Consider the following 18,892-nt stretch of genomic DNA (forward strand, 5'->3'; position numbering starts at 1 on the left):
AAAACAGAGTTGGAATCGGAACGATATCACGACTCTGAAATCATGTTGTCCTCTAGTGTCGGAGAGGATAGGGGGGTAGTGGGGGAGGTGATCGGTAACCATCCCCCCCCCCCCCGCCTGCCGTCGCCACTAAGTGCTCGGTGTCCCATCACCGGACTAACCACTCGGGAACGATCAGATACTCTGTCTTCATCGTTCTCACCCGTGTCCGGCCGACGAGGGGCGATGAGACAACGCAGCGGTACAATGGCTGAAGGGGAGGGATATCTTACGGGGACGTATAGCAGTGATTGTTGCACAATTAGACACATAATTGTACATGTTCTTCGTACCTATCTCGACGGAGACTAAACATCTTTTTACCATCAGCTATCCGCCTTCACACAGTCTAAACAAAATTGCATATTTGTTGATAAGCTGGACAACAGTGTGGTAGCATCAATTTAAACGCTTGAGTAGCAAAAGCATACCTTTTCATCTTCATTATTCCATACACACGGACTTTCAGGACAGCCGATAGGGCCAGAGAGATCAGGGGATGGGGATGGCGAGTTTAAGCAGGACGAGGCTGAACCGACATAGTAAGCCATGAGAGGCTGGAACCGCTCCCAAGTCCTGCTAGCTTAAACGCAGACGTCCAATATCCTACGACAGTGTGATGAAAAACATCGTTATTGACCTGAATGAGTCTATACCAAAACGATTATTCATAGGTCATGCTCTAAGTTCGACATAAAAAAGAACCTTGGTGATATTTTCTACTTTTACTTTGCAATTCTTTGTTTGCAGACGACATCACAAACTCTTTTATCACCGCTTTTCCAAGTGAAGCTCGTCTCAGTAGATGCACTAAAGCCCGGGTCACAGCGGCACCATATCGAGCGAGCTCCTGGCATGCCATTCCGCAGCGAATACCGGCGGTTTTGCGATCAGTCGCCATGTGAACGGCGCTTTAAAACGGCGATGAAGCTCGGCCACAGCTGGTCCGCTCAGCAGCGAGCGGTCATAAAATACGACTGACTGACGGCAGAAATAGAAATGGAAGCCGGATCTGAGATGATTTTTTATTAATTTATAGTGATTTAGAGATATTGTTAACGACAAAATCATTTCAAAATAAGTAAACGGTTTTGACCCTCGCCGGTCCTATCGGTTTTCCCAGCTGGCTATATGCGACCAAGCGGGAGGGACGGGTACGACATCCCCTTGTCGTGTAGCTTTTACTTTAGCTTAGAGCTTTGCAAACAAAGGAGTGTGTTCGCAATTTTGAGACGCAGCGACTGGTACCCTCAGATTCACCGCTGACTTCTGAGTTTTGATCAAATACGTCGTGGAGGGGGCTCGATTTTTATCGGTATGGTATAGGTAAATGGATCCCTGAAACATCTTTTTATGAGTTCAAAAAAAGTCTGACGCTATCTCACTGATGTAAATGGATAGACATAAGACAAATGGTCATCGATCATCATATCATATGATGGACGCTAGACGTCTAAAGACTCATCCACGTCTTCTCACCGAAATGTAGAGGTCTTTGCTGTCCCCCGTGTAGAGGCGTCGCCGGAAGCGCAGCATTGTGTGTGTGCCGTTCCTCCTAGCAGTGTGGAGCTGCCAGTTCTGTTTTTGGTCGACAGATGGCGCTCCGTTCTCGGGCGCCCAGCAATCCTGGAATGGGAACGGACGTTACCTTTTCGGTCTTTTTCTAATTGAAATGCTTGGCGAACCTATGCACATTGCACACTAGATGAATGAAGCTTTGTATATGTTTGTTAAAGGTCATAATCAGTTTTCAACTTTAAACGAAAACTTAAATTTAAAAATAAAACTAAAACTTTCGAAGCTAGTCAAGTGTGCGTGCGAAGGTTAGCGCATGTCAGAGAAACAGAAAGACTGACAGGCAGGCGACGAATGAACGGACGGACGGACAGACACACAGATAGATGGAATGCTAGCCAAGACCGACGTACAGACAGACAGCCAGACAGTCACATATTCAGACCAAGACATTCTGTTCTCTTCGTCCAGATTTCTCTGATTGAATAGAAACTTCACCTACATTTCGCGGTCGTAAATGACGACCAACGTCTCGATAAACTGTCAGAATTTGTCGTCGTGTGTCTTCCCGGTCCGGTTCGTCTTAAATTTATCAGCGACAGATTTTATTGGGAGCCGTCTCACATGCATTTTCAATGTGCACAAAGTCGTTCGCATATGTGAGACCGATTGACGTTATAGGTGAAATGTTTTAAAGAGAAAGAACCGAAAACAAATTTGCATTACTCGGTCTTGCTCAACGCACACTGCACAGTCTACCAATAAAAGGTCGCTAAAAACCGAGTTAGTCGGCAAGCCATTGCCGACGAGCTAGACATACAGGTACTAACTCGTCCATACGTATGCATACGCATATTACGAGCACAGGCTGGTGCGGTTTATGCGTGGGTGAGGGTATACCTACAATCTGTAAGCGTAAATGCATTGAATACCCCCTCAAAATTTTTAAAAGTAGGGCTGTTACATAAAATGTCTCCCTGCCAGGTCCATATCTACGTTTCCCTGTCATTGAGCAGAGACAACGAGAATTCAGCGGGATCCAGTGGCGGGTCCAGGGGGGGGGGGCTGCGGGGGCTGGCAGCCCCCACCCAAGGAAAACTGGCGCCACTGCGCCGAAGGCGCAGTGGCGCCAATTTTCAATTCGCAACTCATCGGAGTGCCGCATACTAGGACTAGGATGCAAAAATCAGTCGAATAACGTCGTTTCAGTACGCTCCGCACCGATATTTCCAATCGTGTGGTGTCACTGTACATACTGATCCTGGGCGCCTCTTGTCAGGGCCACTGGGCGCCAATATTTCAGCGCCAATACGATGCGACTATGGCGCCCATCCGGGGCGTGGCGCCCAATTATGACCTGCAGCCCCTCCCCAGTGAAAATCCTGGATCCGCCACTGGCGGGATCTGCGGTGGAACAATCGTTGACTTGCATCACTAAATGATGGATGAACAGAACTTTCAGAGTTGAAGATATATGATGCCGCTTTGATAAAAGGCAGTCACCCACTGTCGCTTCAAGGAAAAGAATATCCATATCTGAAGTCGGCGTTCTGAGAAGGGGAATAATGTTGAAGTTTATACCTTTGGGCTTTGTGAGCATTGTCAATCGGACACACGCTGTGTTTGAGTGAGAAGCAAAGAATGTCAGCAATTTACTGCTAGGGAGGGGAGCTTCATTTGAAAAAGGCAGCATCGTGTCCGCCTGGTTTTTGATAAATAGCAAATCCACCACTATGTATTGGCTGCAAAATTACGCTTACTTCGGTTATCGGTACTGTGGTGAGCACTGACTAACCGTTCCGCCCGTTTTGGTCAACACCCCTAGCTCCTCAGCCCGGTCACAAGGAACACGAGCCCTTGGCCTTGCGGTCGCAATAAAACGTAATGACCGTGCCCCGGTAACAAACGGCCTACTTCTGGTGCCAAATGGACGCCGCTGCAGATATAGGCGACCTGTCATCGCCAGAGGTACACCACCCATAGCGATATGATCCGCAGTCGACGACCAGCTGATATTTTCCCCTTTCCAAAAATAGAATAGAGAAATAGAAATAGAAAAGAAAATTTAAAAAATTGTCATTAGACAAAATGAAATTCTACAAAGCGGTGCCCATTTCATTAGGAATTCGAGCTCTTTTTGCTTACTGCACACAGACCCACCAACATACTAATCAAGAGTTGCGTGTAGTTATGACAGAACAAGAACACCATGCACGTAGTAATTACTCGAGTGAGCACCATACATGTTCTCACCTGAAAGTGAGTACACGCCAGCTCTCACCAATAAGTAACGCATCAGTTCTCACTTGGTAATAAGGACCCCACCAGTTCTCACCTTAGAGTGAGCAACTCCGCGTTCATCGAACCATCCTATCACCAGATCAGCGCCTGCCATGGTGCCGGTCTGACTGAGTCCCAGTCCCAGCCAGCCGTCCGTCTGGAGGCAGATCTCGAACATGATGACCCCCTTGTTGACGTCAGAGGTCCAGGATAGCTGTCCGACCCGGCCCAGAGGTGTTGAGGCCTGCCAGGCGGCGACTGAAGGTAGGTGGGTCCACAGTAATAACCACGTGGTCAACAGCGGCTTCATCATGGTCAGTAGAGTCAGCAGAGGCTTCATCGTCGCCATCAGAGGCTTCAATATGGTCAGCTTCTGGGATGACCGTGACAGTGATGGCGAGACACTACAGCTAGACTTCATTTTTCAACGCAGTTCGTTCTAGAGATATAGTAGATCGGGGAAAATCCGTAACACTTGGAGTCACTGTTTCGAGATGGCACCAACATGCATCAATGATGGTCCTCTTCAATCCAGTTTTGACCGTTTCACATTGCACATCTTAGTCCAAATCCAGCTAGAACCTGTTCAAACCGCTCACCACCAGCCTGACCCGGTTCAATCTTGTTTCCAGCCACCTCTCTCGCCCGATCGACTCTAACCCCTCTCGTGGCACGTCTCGCCACGTTCGTCGCGTCTCGCTCCGCTCGCCGACGCGACTGAGACGCCGTCGGTGCCGTCGGGTCGGCGTCGACGTGGCGACTGCCGTTGGATCAGCCGGGGAGGAACAGTGCCGTCGATGGTCGCGTGGGGCCGTCGGTGGCTGACCCGGCACGAGCCGACGACTGACGGGGGGAGGGGAAATGGGTCAGGTCATCTCAAGCTGCAGACGGCAGGTCACTTTGAAACTGTTATTGTTATGGAAACAAATGTTTTGTAGCGCTTTTACTCGTGTTATCCACTGTGGTCTAATATTCCTCTTTTAGGGTGCCCACCTTCATGCTAGTATACTAGAAAACCTTCGACATTAATTTGCTAAATGTACGTCTTTGCTGTTGAAATTAATATTGGTATTACGAAATTCGTCACAACATTCAAGAAAAATAACAATGAATCTCTACCATGCAAAAATGTAATGAAAAGCGTCATACATGCTAGCGATATTAACCTAGTGATGAGCATTTTCACCGGCGAAAAAGATGGCATCAAATGGGACTTTGGGAGGCGATTCCGCGTTACAGGGTGAGGATATGGGAAAATGGACTGGAAATCTGTGGTGAGGGCGGGCACCTCTTACGAAAACCGGCAAGTGAAAAAAAGGTGACAGTCTACCTTTAACTGAGATGGCCCTGAAAAGCGTATAGCAAATTTAGTATGTTTGTGTTGTGTCCATATTTACGCAGTGGCCACTGGTCATTCACCCGAAAATGTTGACTCCTTTTCATTTTTCTTGTACACTGAGACCGAGGTCAATTTCGAGCGTTTATTTCGTCTTTTGAACCACATAATCATCACAATTCGCATAGCCAAGGTTTCATATTGCCATGAGGTGTTCAACAACAGTCATCACATCCACACAGATAAACACAGTCATATAAATACATAGAATACCTCCATAACTACTAACTTCGTCTCCACATGCCCATATGTTGACCTGAGAGAAAATGGTAGGTAACATGCTATACTTATCAGTGATACTCCCATATATATGTCAGCGTAGGGGAGAGTGGGGTAATTTGGCCGCTTTTTTTTAGAAAACGATGTAACTAAAAATCGACAACACATTTCTGCATTTTCTCAACGCTGACAGGTGTGGCATACATTTTACTTTCCTGGACAGAAAACTTGAAATGATAGGGTAACTACTTATATTGAAATTGTGACGTATTACAAAGGTCTGCAAAGCGGCCAAATTGCCCCACTAGCAGGGTTATTTGGCCGGGGGTGTGGGGCAATTTGGCCGGTGTTAGTTTGAGGCCATGATTTTTGTTATCGGCGAGTCAGCTTCACATTCAGCAATGACGCGTGTCCTACGACGCATTTGAAGCATTTTGGAGGTTGACTCAGCCGTCACAGGGGTCGAAAATAGTCAAAATAGCGGCTCTAGATGCGATGACAGTTTTTTACGAATAGCTTTTAAAGTAATCAAGCCAGGCCAAAACTAAAAGTACCATCGTAATTCTCTCGTCATTCCGCATCGAAACATGTATGTGTTGACCTCGAGAGGTCAAGGTCAAAGGTTGGCTTCAGGTCACGTTACCTCAGGTCGCTTGACCTCAAGGTTACGTGAGTTCAAGGTCATCATGTATACCATTCGATGCGCCTTGACGAGCTGAACACAATGAGGCCATTTGCGCGGCTGTATCTTTTTCTGTAAGTATTTATTAGCAAAAAACCGTTAGGTAACCGTTGATGACGTCACATGCCCTTACAGCTGTCCAATAGGAAATATGGCATCGAGGTAGTCAGAGTTGGTCATGAATTATGTCCTTTATGGTATAATTGACCGTGACAATCGGCCGTCCCAGCATAGTGACTCTAAGCGCACCGGCCAAGTTGTCCCGCTAGTCCCGGCCAAATAACCCCACATTGCCATTCTGAAAATTTTTGTCTATAAAGTCGTCATGGCTGTACAGAACTAGATGAAATTGCTCTTGGAACCGCTGAACACCCTCAAGAATGGCGCTATAATGTTGGAATTCGTTTACAGCCCAAATACTACATGTTATACAAATTTTTAAACGGAAGTAAAAGTTACCATTTTCTAACGAAATTCACGTTTTATTAATTTTGAATAAAACTAAGCGGGGGAAAGTTTTGACATTTGTTCTCAAGTTAGTTCTGCCGATGACAAATGAATAGAGACTAAAGTTATTTCATTCACTTTTATCAGCTTTCGTACAGGTGGGGGCGGCCAATTTACACCACCGGCCAAATTACCCCACTCTCCCCTACCTAGTTAGTAGAAGCCCAGTACTTAGTTGACGGGAAACAACTGCAGACACCACGAAAATACGTTCCCTTTCAACGAAAAACTACATGTTGAGCCAAAATGTCTTAAGGACGCGCACATTTAGAAGCAGCGCATTATTTATTATAGGTAATCTGTTGATACCTAAACCATAGACATCATCCCTGAGCAAACAACCATGAGCTTAGTAGCGGGCAGCACCGAAAATGGCCAAAAAACTTTCTTTACTCTAAATACGAACTAAGCGGAGATGACGGTGGCGCCATCAGCCGGACGACAAACGTAAAAGGTGGCGCTGCCGGCGTACTCACTCTTGAGTTTTTGAATGCACAGCTCCACGGCACCCTTTTTCACCTGAGAACAAGACATGATGTTATTAGCAAATCAAAGTGCCTATCTTTTATGAGTGATATTTAATAAGTGAGCAGCAATTTATCATAGTTTCCAATTTTATATGAAAATAATGCGACAAATTGACTTCATAGTTTTGCCGTATGGTAATAGAATGCGCATTGACCATAACATCACATTGTGCGATTGTTGGGGACAGGGACCTTTGAGTTTTCACTTGTAATGACTTTAAAAAAGGAATTTATCGTACGCTAAATTTTGGAACAGCTGAGAGCGTGACACAGCTTGAATTACCAGCGTGACGGTGCACCCTCCGAACCCCCCTCCGGTCATCCGGGACCCGAACACCCCCTCCACTGCGGCGGCGAGCCTCTGTAGATGGTCCAGCTCCGCGCACGACACCTCGTAGTCGTCCCTAAAAAAATAAACTCGTACGTGAAAGATATGAACGGCACCTCAAGACTGTCCCTGAAATATACGACGGAGCAACAATACCAAGACAAGGCGAATGGCACCTCGAAATGTTCCGGGTTAAACGGAAATAATATTACAGAAATAATATAGGGGCATTCCACGTCAAATCAAACACCGAAATCCGTCATCCCCTTCGATTTTTCTGAAAATTTGTAGGCAGACTGGACATGGTTCAAAACTGAGTTACGTATAATATTTTCGAAATTTGATAACGTATCGCTGAGATATAGGTCATCGAATATAGCGAAAAATGTCAAACATCATTTTTTTAAATGGCTATAACTCTGGTTCCTACTATAACTCTGGAGTCAAGACATGCTTGCTTGTGTACACTTTCTGAAATGAATGATTTCTGATTAGTGATATCCCAATTCCCAAACTCTGCGAGAATGGAAATGCATTGTCATCGTAATCAAGCATTCACGTTCCATAGTAAAAGTGTCTCAGGCAATTGCGGTGAATTTTGAGCCGTGTGGAAATGCATCATGAAGTAAATTCAACGAAAACATTATCACGCAACGATATCTTCACGTCTTTTGATCTTCACTATACGAAAGAACATACATTTTTTAGTATGTATGGGCAATTTCTAGTTAATCCAATAATAAATATGGCAGTTAGAGGCCTGCTAAGAGTAACATGTCGCCGGCTGAGGCGGGCTCGGCCGATGCGGGAAACGCAGCAATCACAATTTTGTGTTTACACGTTCATATTTCAATTGTTTACCAACCGATTTTCAAAATTCTTTCACCATAAGATTGCCTGTACATTTCTTAGTCTTCTCACAAAATTTGACGCGAATCGAAGGTAATCAGCGGTAGGGAGCGCGATGTAAAGACGGAACCGTTCCGTTCCGTCCCGGCACAGTCTACAATTCAGGCGGCGCGTAGCGGTCGGCGCCGGCTGCCGAGTCGCCGCGTTGCTGCGGCGACAGGATGTTCACTTTACACCGCTATTACTAGAACAGTTGTGAACCGATTTTCTTATTGCTTGCACGATGAGATGTCCAATTCAATTCTTGACAGGTAGCCATAATTGATTTCGCATTAATCTTATGAGATATTGGCGAAAAACAGGAGGGGTGGGCGAAATTCGCTCTTCCCCCTCCACTGCGCGTGCTAACATACGTTTGCATATGTGCAATTTTCTTCCAAACTTATGAATGGCCCACTCTAATTTTTTCACAGGTTGTTAACCCGCGAGTTGCTGGGGGGGGGCGTTAAACGCCCCCACTTTTTTCGACGGGCCATAGCATAAAAACGGCGCGCCGCAGGCGCGCCAAATTTTGGGTACCTGTAGGGAATTGATTGAAGTTTATTGTGACAAAATTTGAAAAAAAATCGGTCGGAAAATTTTTGAGATATCGAGGTTTTAGTGACGTCATGATTTCTGACTTTTCGACCAAAAACGGCATATGTTCAAAAAATCATATAAAATCACAGAATAGACATAAAGACATGCCGTAAACGCCATTAGACTGCCAATACCATGACCAATCAAATGGCTATCTTCGATTATTGATTATCGTTCCGCATTTTCCAAAATTTTGAACTGAATCTTGGCAATTTTTCGTGACTACTTCACGATCATGATACATGAATTTCTTAAATTGAACTTTTTGAGTCAAACACGTACACATATGATAAAATGAATGTCACCATCGTGTTCTGCGCCCCAAATTACCTATAAAACATGTGTCACAGGCTGCGAATTTCAGTTTTGATTTTCAGGGATATGTGCCTACCCGGTTGACCTGACCTTGACCCTGACCTATGCTTGACTGACCCCTATATGGAGCTGACACTCTTGTAGGCCTTATAAGATGGATTGTGCACCGTTTTGACAGAGTTTATGGCGAGAGGCGCCCATTGCGAAGTCCTGAAGTCCATGCTACTGAAAGCCCGATTTCAGGTGTTTGACCTGACCTTGACCCGACCTGTGACCTCATAATTCAACTTTAAAGTACTCATCTGAAGCGTCTCGTCGCGCTCTTTCGTTTGCCGCCTCGTGCGTTTCGCTGCGCCTATTGGTTCTCGAGTTATCGGCTGGGGGCGTTTAACGCCCCCCCCCCCCCCCCAGCAAACGGTGGGTGGCGAAATACCCCAGCAACTGCCGGGTTAAGAATATGGTAGGCAATAAAATATATGAAAATGAGCCAAATCGAAGGTGACGTGTTTTTTGCTATTTCAATATTTGTGCTTAAGAACAGAGTTAAGCAAATTTCAAGGTCATATATTTAAGTAGGTGCAATTCTAAAGAAATGCTTAAGAAATTACCTAAACAGTAAGGTTTATTTCATTCAAATCAAACAAGTAAAACCAAAGTTATGGTCGTTCAAAAATATAAAGATGCAACATTTTGTAAAAATTTGATGCCCTATATTTAGAAGACCTGTGGTCAGAATGTGCAAAAAACATCAATGTAATGTCCGGGGCCACACAGGAACTCGCTCACAAATTTATGATGAAATCGCTGATGGTAAGCTGCAAAACAGCCGATTTTTGTTCGATTTGACGTGGAATGCCCCTATATCGAAAGCATTCCTGAAGCGTTGGCCCTGGGTTTTTAATTTGAAATCGTTCCCGCATAGTTACGTGACCGAGAGGACAACCCTAAATTTTCGAATCAAAGCAACTAAATTGTAAATTTTACTTTCATTGATTCGTCAAACGCTCGAGGTCGACCTTCAGTTCAATATTGTCATTTCGGAAAGCACCTTTAATCACAAGATAATAGTTATCAGCTTCCGACTGGTGCATAACTATTCACCATAAATGATGCCGTAGTACCTGAGCGATGCGTGGCTTTCGTTCATCAGTTTTCCCGCCGTGACATAGTCGCCCTTTTTGAAGGCCTCAGCAGCCGCCTCTGTCCGAGCTATCTCAGTGATCACGTGACGAGCTCGACGATAGTCTTCTTCGGAAATGTCGCCCTGCCGCTCTGGAAGACCGGAAGTGAGGCACCGGAAGCATAAAACACGAGGTGACAGGTGTCGAGCGTTACTCATCCATTTAGGTAATGAAAACTCGTGACGGGACAGCGTCCACAGTGTCACGTAAAATAGTCATTTCTCAATCCAAAAGCGACCGATTTTTAAGTCAAATAATCGAGCTAGATATGAAGTAGCTAGGGCACCAAATGAACACTGCATGTCAAAAGAAGGCAGAAAGTATCGATAATATAATGAAAGAAAAAGTATACGAAAAGGCTCATAAAAGTTGTTCTCACAACATTTATGCATGAATAATATTGTGATGACCCTATGCCGATTATAGCCTGACGTTTTGCCAACCTTTCAGGAGTTCCATGGTGGCTTCTCGCAGTGATTTGACGCCGAGTACTTTTGCCGTTTTGAAGCAGGCTCGTCGTCGGCTGGGGTATTCTGATCCAGTCAGTGTGTGGCGAACATTGGAGTTGGTGATCAGCACTGCCACCTGGTGGTCGGCCAGTGGAACTATAGAGTTGACTCCAGAGACCTGTAGGCAGCAGATTGTGATCTTAACCACTTCTTAGTGCTAGGTCTGAAGTCCTAAAAGACATTATTGGACAGGATGCCAAAGAAAGTATCCTGCCTTCATCAAAAATGCTGCAAAAACCAGTCAATATCAACCATTGAAACACATAGTAGGGGAGAGTGGGGTAAGATGCCCAGGGTGGGAAAGACGCCCCACCCCTCTAGCGGGGAAACAAAGAATCGAACCTGGAAATTAATGTTCTTAGCGTAAAGCGGAAGCCTGCCTTGTTAACTGCACACAAATTTGCGAAGCTCAGTTGGGCAACGGCTGCCTGGTGATTGCATGTTTTTTATTTGCTGCTTTCAAAAAATATTTTGGCGTCAAAACATTGTAAATATCAAAGAAGGTAGATAATTTTTGCGTCCCTTGCTATAGTCGCGATACATTAGCATGCGTGTACTGTGTCCCAAACAGTTTGTTTCAGGGTTTAGCTTTATGGCTAACAAATGGTGCTGATTTAATGTTACTTCGGTACCTTGGGGTAAGATGCCCCCTGTCCTGATGGGGAAAGACGCCCCCCTGAATCCGTAGGCTGTCCTTCAAGCAGCCCGTCAAATCATTTATTACATACTTGTGATGAGAGACAAAAGCCGATCTGGGACTATTGAGAGTCCGGTACGGTCGGGTGCTCCCCATGCCGGTCTTTCGGCCCACACAGCGGCTTTTTGGGCGGCATCTGACTCTGAGAGCCCTCACGACGGCCTCTGTGGGCCCCATTATTGGTTCCAGGGCCCCTCACGACATCCTTTGAGGGCTCCCACGTTGCCTCCACGGGCCGCGCTGGCATCTGAGGTCCCCACGATGGGCTCGAGGGCCCTCAAGCATCATAAAGACCTATAAGGGTCCCAAAGTGGTCTCCGAACGCCACCACGGAGGCTTGTTTGGCCACGCTGGACTATGATGGCCCTAACGATGACCTCTGAAGCCCCTTACGACTACTTTTGAGTGCCCTTACGATGACGTTTGGTGTCTACTGCAGGCTCGAAGGGACTACTGATTCGTTCAGGCGATTCACGTGCCTATTTATGTCACTTATAGTGCAGGGGGCATCTTACCCAACGCCAGGGGGCGTCTTTCCCACCCTGTGGGGTAAGATGCCCCCTTTCACTTCTTCAGGAAAATGCTTAATAGCAAAAAAGTTATCATATTTCAGGCACGAAAGTGTGATATTTTTGGAGAAAAATGATGTCGGCTTCCGTTGTAACTACAAGTTTTGGCATTCCGATCGCCATTTTTGAATAATATATGAAATAGTCAAACCCTGGGCATCTTTCCCCACTCTCCCCTAAGCCCTACACCATTGGGTGCATAATTGTATTGTTTCTGGGCGAAAACCCAGCCTATAGAGACGCGACCTGCCATCCTGTTAATTCCCATGGCAGCCCACCTGCAGTCAATAAGGAGAGCGTTGTCCTTTCGTCCCATGGCCGAAATGAACTGGTCCATAATGCCGCAGGGCATTCCGGGAAACTCGTGCTCCGCCTTCTGACACTGCAGCGCCTTTTCGCGCAGGCTGACAAGGGTGAAAGGCGTCAGACGAGAAAAGAAGCTAATAAGTAAGGGACATTAAACAATTAGTGCCACGTTTTTATACACAGAACATAAGATAAAGCATAACACATTTCGTGCATTGTACACTATGATTTATGAATATCTTGTTTTGTTCAATGTTCATTGGCATTTAAATTCATTCGCTACCTTTTATTCGCCATTGAGGAATCGTTTTTCGACGACTAGAAAAGTGGTCACGAAATTATATAATTTAGAACACATTCGAAGGATGAGAGACCTCTCTGTTTGTTTGTTTTTAAAACTAACATAAACATAAATAGGTACGGTGAGAGCTGAGAACCGTTAGAACAGCCAAATATATCACCTCGACAGCAACGCCTTGCAAAAACAAATTTCAGGTGACAAGTGACGTTATACCCTAGACTGCATCTGGCACAAACATATAGGGGAGAGTGGGGAAAGATGCCCAGGGTTTTACTATGTCATATATTATTCGAAAATGACAATCGGAAAGCAAAAACTTGTGGTTTCAAAGGAAGCCGACATCATTTTTCTCCAAAAATATCTCACTTTCGTGCTTGAAATATGATAACTTTTTTGCTATTAAGCATTTTCCTGAAGAAGTGAAACGGGGCATCTTACCCCACAGGGTGGGAAAGACGCCCCCTGGCGTTGGGTAAGATGCCCCCTGCACTATAAGTGACATAAATGGGCACGTGAATCGCCTGAACGAATCAGTAGTCCCTTCGGGCCTGCAGTAGACACCAAACGTCATCGTAAGGGCCCTCAAAAGTAGTCGTAAGGGGCTTCAGAGGTCATCGTTAGGGCCATCATAGTCCAGCGCGGCCAAACAAGCCTCCATGGTGGCGTTCGGAGACCACTGTGGGGCCCTTATAGGTCTTCATGATGCTTGAGGGCCCTCGAGCCCATCGTGGGGACCTCAGATGCCAGCGCGGCCCGTGGAGCCAACGTGGGAGCCCTCAAAGGATGTCGTGAGGGGCCCTGGAGCCAATAATGTGGCCCACAGAGGCCGTCGTAAGGGCTCTCAAAGTCAGATGCCGCCCAAAAAGTCGCTGTGTGGGCCGAGAGACCGGCATGGGGAGCACCCGACCGTACTGGACTCTCAATAGTCCCAGATCGGCTTTTGTCTCTCATCACAGGTATGTAATAAATGATTTGACGGGCTGCTTGAAGGACAGCCTACGGATTTAGGGGGGCGTCTTTCCCCATCATGACAGGGGGCATCTTACCCCAAGGTACCGAGGTAACATTAAATCAGTACAATTTGTTAGCCATAAAACTACACCCTGAAACAAACTGTTTGGGACACAGTACACGCATGTTAATTTATCGCGACTATAGCAAGGGACGCAAAAATTATCTACCTTCTTTGATATTTACAATGTTTTGACACCAAAATATTTTTTGAAAGCAACAAATAAAAAACATGCAATCACCAGCCAGCCGTTGCCCAACTGAGCCTCGCAAGTTTTTGTGCAGTTAACAAGGCAGGCTTCCGCTTTACGCTAAGAACATTAATTTCCAGGTTCGATTCTTTGTTTCGCCGCTAGAGGGGGTGGGGCGTCTTTCCCACCCTGGGCATCTTACCCCACTCTCCCCTACATTCCTACAACGACTGGTGAATTGGTGATACAAGTTTTGAATAAATAAGCCCCCGCCTGTCTCGTCAACGCAGTCCACTACACAGATGTGCCGTAGAGTTATCGATCGGTTATCGATTTCGATTAGATAGTAACTACATAGTGGCGCTTGGCGCTAATATGTACTTATACGCTATAACTAGCTCAAATAGAGTGGATCTAGCTCAAACTGATTAATAGCCAGGCTCCTAATAAGGTAAGAAAACAGAAAACAACAGTGATAATTTATGACCCTATCAGATAATTCGTACCTAAGCTCCATAGCAAAATGATAACTAACATATCAGTGGGAACTGGGAATAATGATTTGTGTGGATAGTTTTCGAAAGGCAAAATTGAGCCTTCACAGCCCTTGAACCTTATTTAAATTGAACCTCATTTGCCTTGCCTGTACCAAAAGTCAGGACAGTAAATCATTCAAAATAATTCATTTAGAGAGTGTGACTGTCTCTCCACAACAAACCACGCTAAATTAATTTATTCCCATCCTCCGTCTCCAATAAATTGCATACCTCTTTGCCTTTCGTCCAGTAAGTGCCTCGAGGAAGGTATACATCGCCACCTCTAGAGAGGCAGAACTGGAGAGACCCGCTCCAAGAGGAACGGTCGAGGCCAGCACCGCTTCAAAAGGCACCACGCCGCCTGAGAAAAAAGAATTGGATAAATTGACGGGGTAGAAAAGGAAGAAGTTGAACTACACCACAACAACGGGAAAGGGGTAGAAAGAAATGTCTAGAATATAGAAGGTGAGATACTCGTGAGATAAAGGCCCGGTCACACATGCATGACGTACGGCCGGCGCATTGCAAAAAGACCAGTGCGTCGTCGTGCGTTGTTGTGTGACCAACTTTTGTCAGGAGTTCGCAGGAAATGGCAAGTTGACAACGTATGCACAACGCGCTACGAACGCGTTGCCAGCGCGCCGGGCACTTGCACAGCGAATGCAAAGCGCATAAAGGGCGCACACACAACGGATGCACAGCGGCTTGCTAGCGCACGGGACGCATGGACTGCGCGTGCACCGCGCATTCACCGCACAGCCAGCGAACTGCTTTTGGCAGCGGTGCAGTAGCCCGTCTTGCCTGCTGTCATATCAGAGTAGGGCCTCAAGGAGGGCACATCCTCGTGTTTTCAGATGGTTCAACAGCTCCTGAGATAAACAATGACAATGACAAATAATGTATGATTAAAATCTTACTTATAAATTCTGATATCAAGAGCAGGAGGAATTGAAGAGGAACCCATGCACTATGCAGCAATAACGCAGGAGAGTCGCCCATGAGGGTAGAATGAGCAATGAGGAGGTAGGACCTTGTTATGGTTACAATTAGACATACGCCAGAGGAAAGCTGTGCGCGCTACAGACTCGCTCAGTTCTGGTTTACCACGTCTTTATAGTCAATGCGAATCCGTTAGACATGCGTTAGATGCACGCTATGTCTGCGCTGGGTGTACGCGATGCATCAACCGACGAGCATACAACGATTACCTAGCGTATATTCCGCGTGTATCTGGCGCTGGTCCAACGCGCTCCGCGTGTGTCTGGCGTCCGCCTTCGTGCGTCGAGCTCAACGCACATTTTTGAGCATGCACAAAAATTGTCGACGCACGCGACGAATGACGACGCATGATTCCGTTCGCCCAGCGCGCTCGACGAACGAGTAACGAATGCATAGCGCAGGACGACGCACTGGCCAGAATGAATGAATTTTTGGTGCGCGGGCCGTGCGTCGTGTATGTGTGACCGGGGCTTAAAAAGCCCGCAAAGCGTTTAAAAGGCTGGTTGGTATACTCGTAATCAGGCAAGTAAAACCCTAGCACGGTGACAAATGAGACTTTTTCATTTTCTGTGACCTATTCAAGGCAATGTTCATCGTGCCATTTTCTACCTTTGAAGTTGGCCACCACCCCTTTGACGTAGTTGGACCAGGCCGGGGGTCCCGGCCGGAGCGGCGCCTCTTCTGTCGGCGGGTCAAAGGTCACCGATAGGGGCGCGTCGGCCCCGGCCGCCAGGGTGGTCACGTGACACTGGTCCGAGTCAGAGCGGCCGCCGACAACCACCGTCACCAGGGGAAGCGCCTGAGGGCAGGGGAGAGGTCAGAGGTCAAACGTCAGAGGTCAGAGGCAGAGCCTGGGGCAGAGGGAAGAGGAAAGAGATTTGAGGTCAGAGGTCACGGGGTTATAGATAAAACACAGAAGTCAGAGGCCAACGATCCTAGATCAATTCCAAAGATAGCGCCTGGGGGCAGGAGAGAGGTCAGAGGTCAGAGAACAGTTCTCGGGCCAGAGGTTAGAGAGCAGCGCCTGAGGACAGGGCAGGGATCAACGGCAGAGGGCAGATCGCAGAGGTCAAAGGTAGCGCCTGACGGCAGGGGGCAGGAGATCCTCAGAGGTCAGAGACGACGACCAAGGGCAAGGAAGAGAACCGAGGTCAAAAGCGGCGCCTGAGGACAGCTCATGGACATACACAGCGTCTGAGAGCAGGACAGAGGTCAAAGGCCAAAGGACAGCTGATATATGTCAGAAGTCAGACCCTGACGATATTGCATTGCTAGCTGTCAAAATACAGAGATATGCAACATGCATAAAGCCCATAATTTTAAGCGAATTTCCAAATGTGTTGCAGAGGTGACATTGCGATTCTGATGATGATGACGACGATGATATTGAGGATAACAATCACAATCAAATTCTTCATCTAATCCACATTATTTCTCAAACTGCCTCAAGTTTGACTATCCAAACACACGGAAACTCACCATTGGAAATACGAGTCCCTCATTGTAATCCGTAGCGCCTCCCATCAGGTTGACCCGCCCTGGAGCGGAGGCCATGACTGTGGGGTCGTGGCCATGTTTGCCACGAAAGGCTGACTTGGCGAGCTCCAGAAGCACCTTCAGTGGTGGAATTTCTTCTGCCATCGTTACAGGCATAGATATCTTTTAATATTATAAGACAGGGGTCGGCAAATGGTGGGGCATGCCCCCTTTGGGGGTAATGGAGCCCTTTCGGTGGGGGTAATGAGGGATTCTGAGAAAGCCTATCTTTTTAGAGTTTGTAGCTCCAGTGATGGAGCCATCGTGACTGTTGCATCCCAGGGTTCAAAGATTAGCCCAGGCCAAAGGCACAGCAGTCAGCACACATTGATTAGAATACCAATTTTCACGTACCTGCTCGCCTCACCATCTCACCCCTCCGTACAGTCGTACAAAAGCAGCTACAACTTTTGACCGTCGCCCGTCTGTTGGCGTTTCAACAGCCGCTAACGTAAGGGGGAGGAGTCGATCGGACCCCCGCGGCCTCTCGGACTCTGATATGGAGCTGTGCATAAAAAAGACAAGCGTGCTACCCATGACAATAGGAAGCCGCTGCTGCCCATTTTTAAGGTCCTTGGTCATTCCGTCTCAAGAGGGCAATGACAAGTGTCGAGAAAATCGGGACCCGCTATAACTCCTTGAAGTGAGAGTTTATGGCTCAAGATGATCGCCAGAAAAGCTCATAAGCCAACGGTCATTATGGGTCCAGAGGCCAGTTTTACCAACAGAAAAATAGCCGCCTGCCGGAATTTTTGCCTTAAGATCGTATCACATATGGAGCGTAAACGGTAAAGCCCTATCCGCTTACGAGCCCATCGCGTTTACGCTCCGTATGTGAAGCGGTCTTGAGGCAAAAATTCCGGCAGGCGGTTATTTTTCTGTTGGTAAAACTGGTCTCAGGTCATGATATTTTCCGGGCTGGTAAAAAAATATGATGGGCTCGAGGGTACAATTTGGTCGTGATCCAATGCCTTTTACGTGAGCTTTTAACGAAAAACCACCCGCCGCCCCTATACGTAAAAGGGTTAAATGGGATATAGCATAGGCGGCGGAACGGGGAGGGCACCGGGGCACCGTGCACCCTTTGATTTTTGCATTTTAACATTAGCCCTATGGGCGTTGCATGGAAAGAATGGGACCAAAAGTCAGCAGTGCCCCCCCCCCCCTCCCCTCCCCATGAAGGTGTTCCGCCGCTACTGGGATATAGGCATTAAATGTTTTGTGGAGGAAGTGTCATGTTTTAAACTTGATGCATTGGAAATGCACAAATACCCAAAGAGTTCCAGGACGGTATGGAATTTCAGTAAGCTTGGTTGTGTCAGCAATGGGGTCTGGTAGGTGGGGGTAATGGCCCTGCCTGGCGCCCAAAAAGGGGGCACGACCCCGAATGACCTGCCGACCACTGTTATAAGATCTCTATGGCTACAGGGCAAGTAAGAAATAAATGCAGATAAGAACTGTGAATGGAGAGGAAACGGACGAAATAAAGGTAAATACCGAATGAAATTAATAAAAATGCAACACAAGTATTACATATCATATCAAAACATAGGTAGGTAATTGTGCTGGACTATGGGTGCTCGAGCGCTCCCAATTCCACGCCGGCTTGGCTTTGGAGCCGCAACAGACGGCGGAGGTCAAAGTTACCGCTAGGCGGGGGCGGATTGGCTGCGCCTGAGCTTCATAACTCGGCACAATTATCCATCTATGCATCAAAATACAGCTTAATAACGCATTTTCAAAGCAGAAGCTAAGGGAGC

At 46.8% G+C, this 18,892-nt stretch overlaps 1 protein-coding gene and 1 long non-coding RNA gene across 2 annotated transcripts; both read right to left on the bottom strand.

The window, feature by feature from the left end:
- Nucleotides 1-7,014: 7,014 nt before the first annotated feature.
- Nucleotides 7,015-10,635, bottom strand: LOC122376354 (galactokinase-like). The gene is made up of 3 exons (XM_043356174.1): nt 10,418-10,635; nt 7,449-7,569; nt 7,015-7,157 (listed from the first exon to the last, which is right to left on the bottom strand). The coding sequence occupies exons 1-3, from the start codon at nt 10,633-10,635 to the stop codon at nt 7,044-7,046; spliced, it is 453 nt and encodes a 150-aa protein (XP_043212109.1). The 3' UTR covers nt 7,015-7,043.
- A 291-nt stretch (nt 10,636-10,926) lies between these two features.
- LOC122376352 lies at nt 10,927-14,921 on the bottom strand. Its single transcript, XR_006255617.1, has 3 exons — nt 14,829-14,921; nt 12,531-12,656; nt 10,927-11,104 (listed from the first exon to the last, which is right to left on the bottom strand). It is a non-coding gene; the product is annotated as an uncharacterized LOC122376352 (long non-coding RNA).
- Between the last annotated feature and the right edge of the window lie 3,971 nt (nt 14,922-18,892).

The sequence above is a fragment of the Amphibalanus amphitrite genome, unplaced genomic scaffold, assembly GCF_019059575.1.
Source record: "Amphibalanus amphitrite isolate SeventyFive unplaced genomic scaffold, NRLGWU_Aamphi_draft 002110F_arrow, whole genome shotgun sequence".
NCBI classification, from domain to species: Eukaryota; Metazoa; Arthropoda; class Thecostraca; order Balanomorpha; family Balanidae; genus Amphibalanus; species Amphibalanus amphitrite.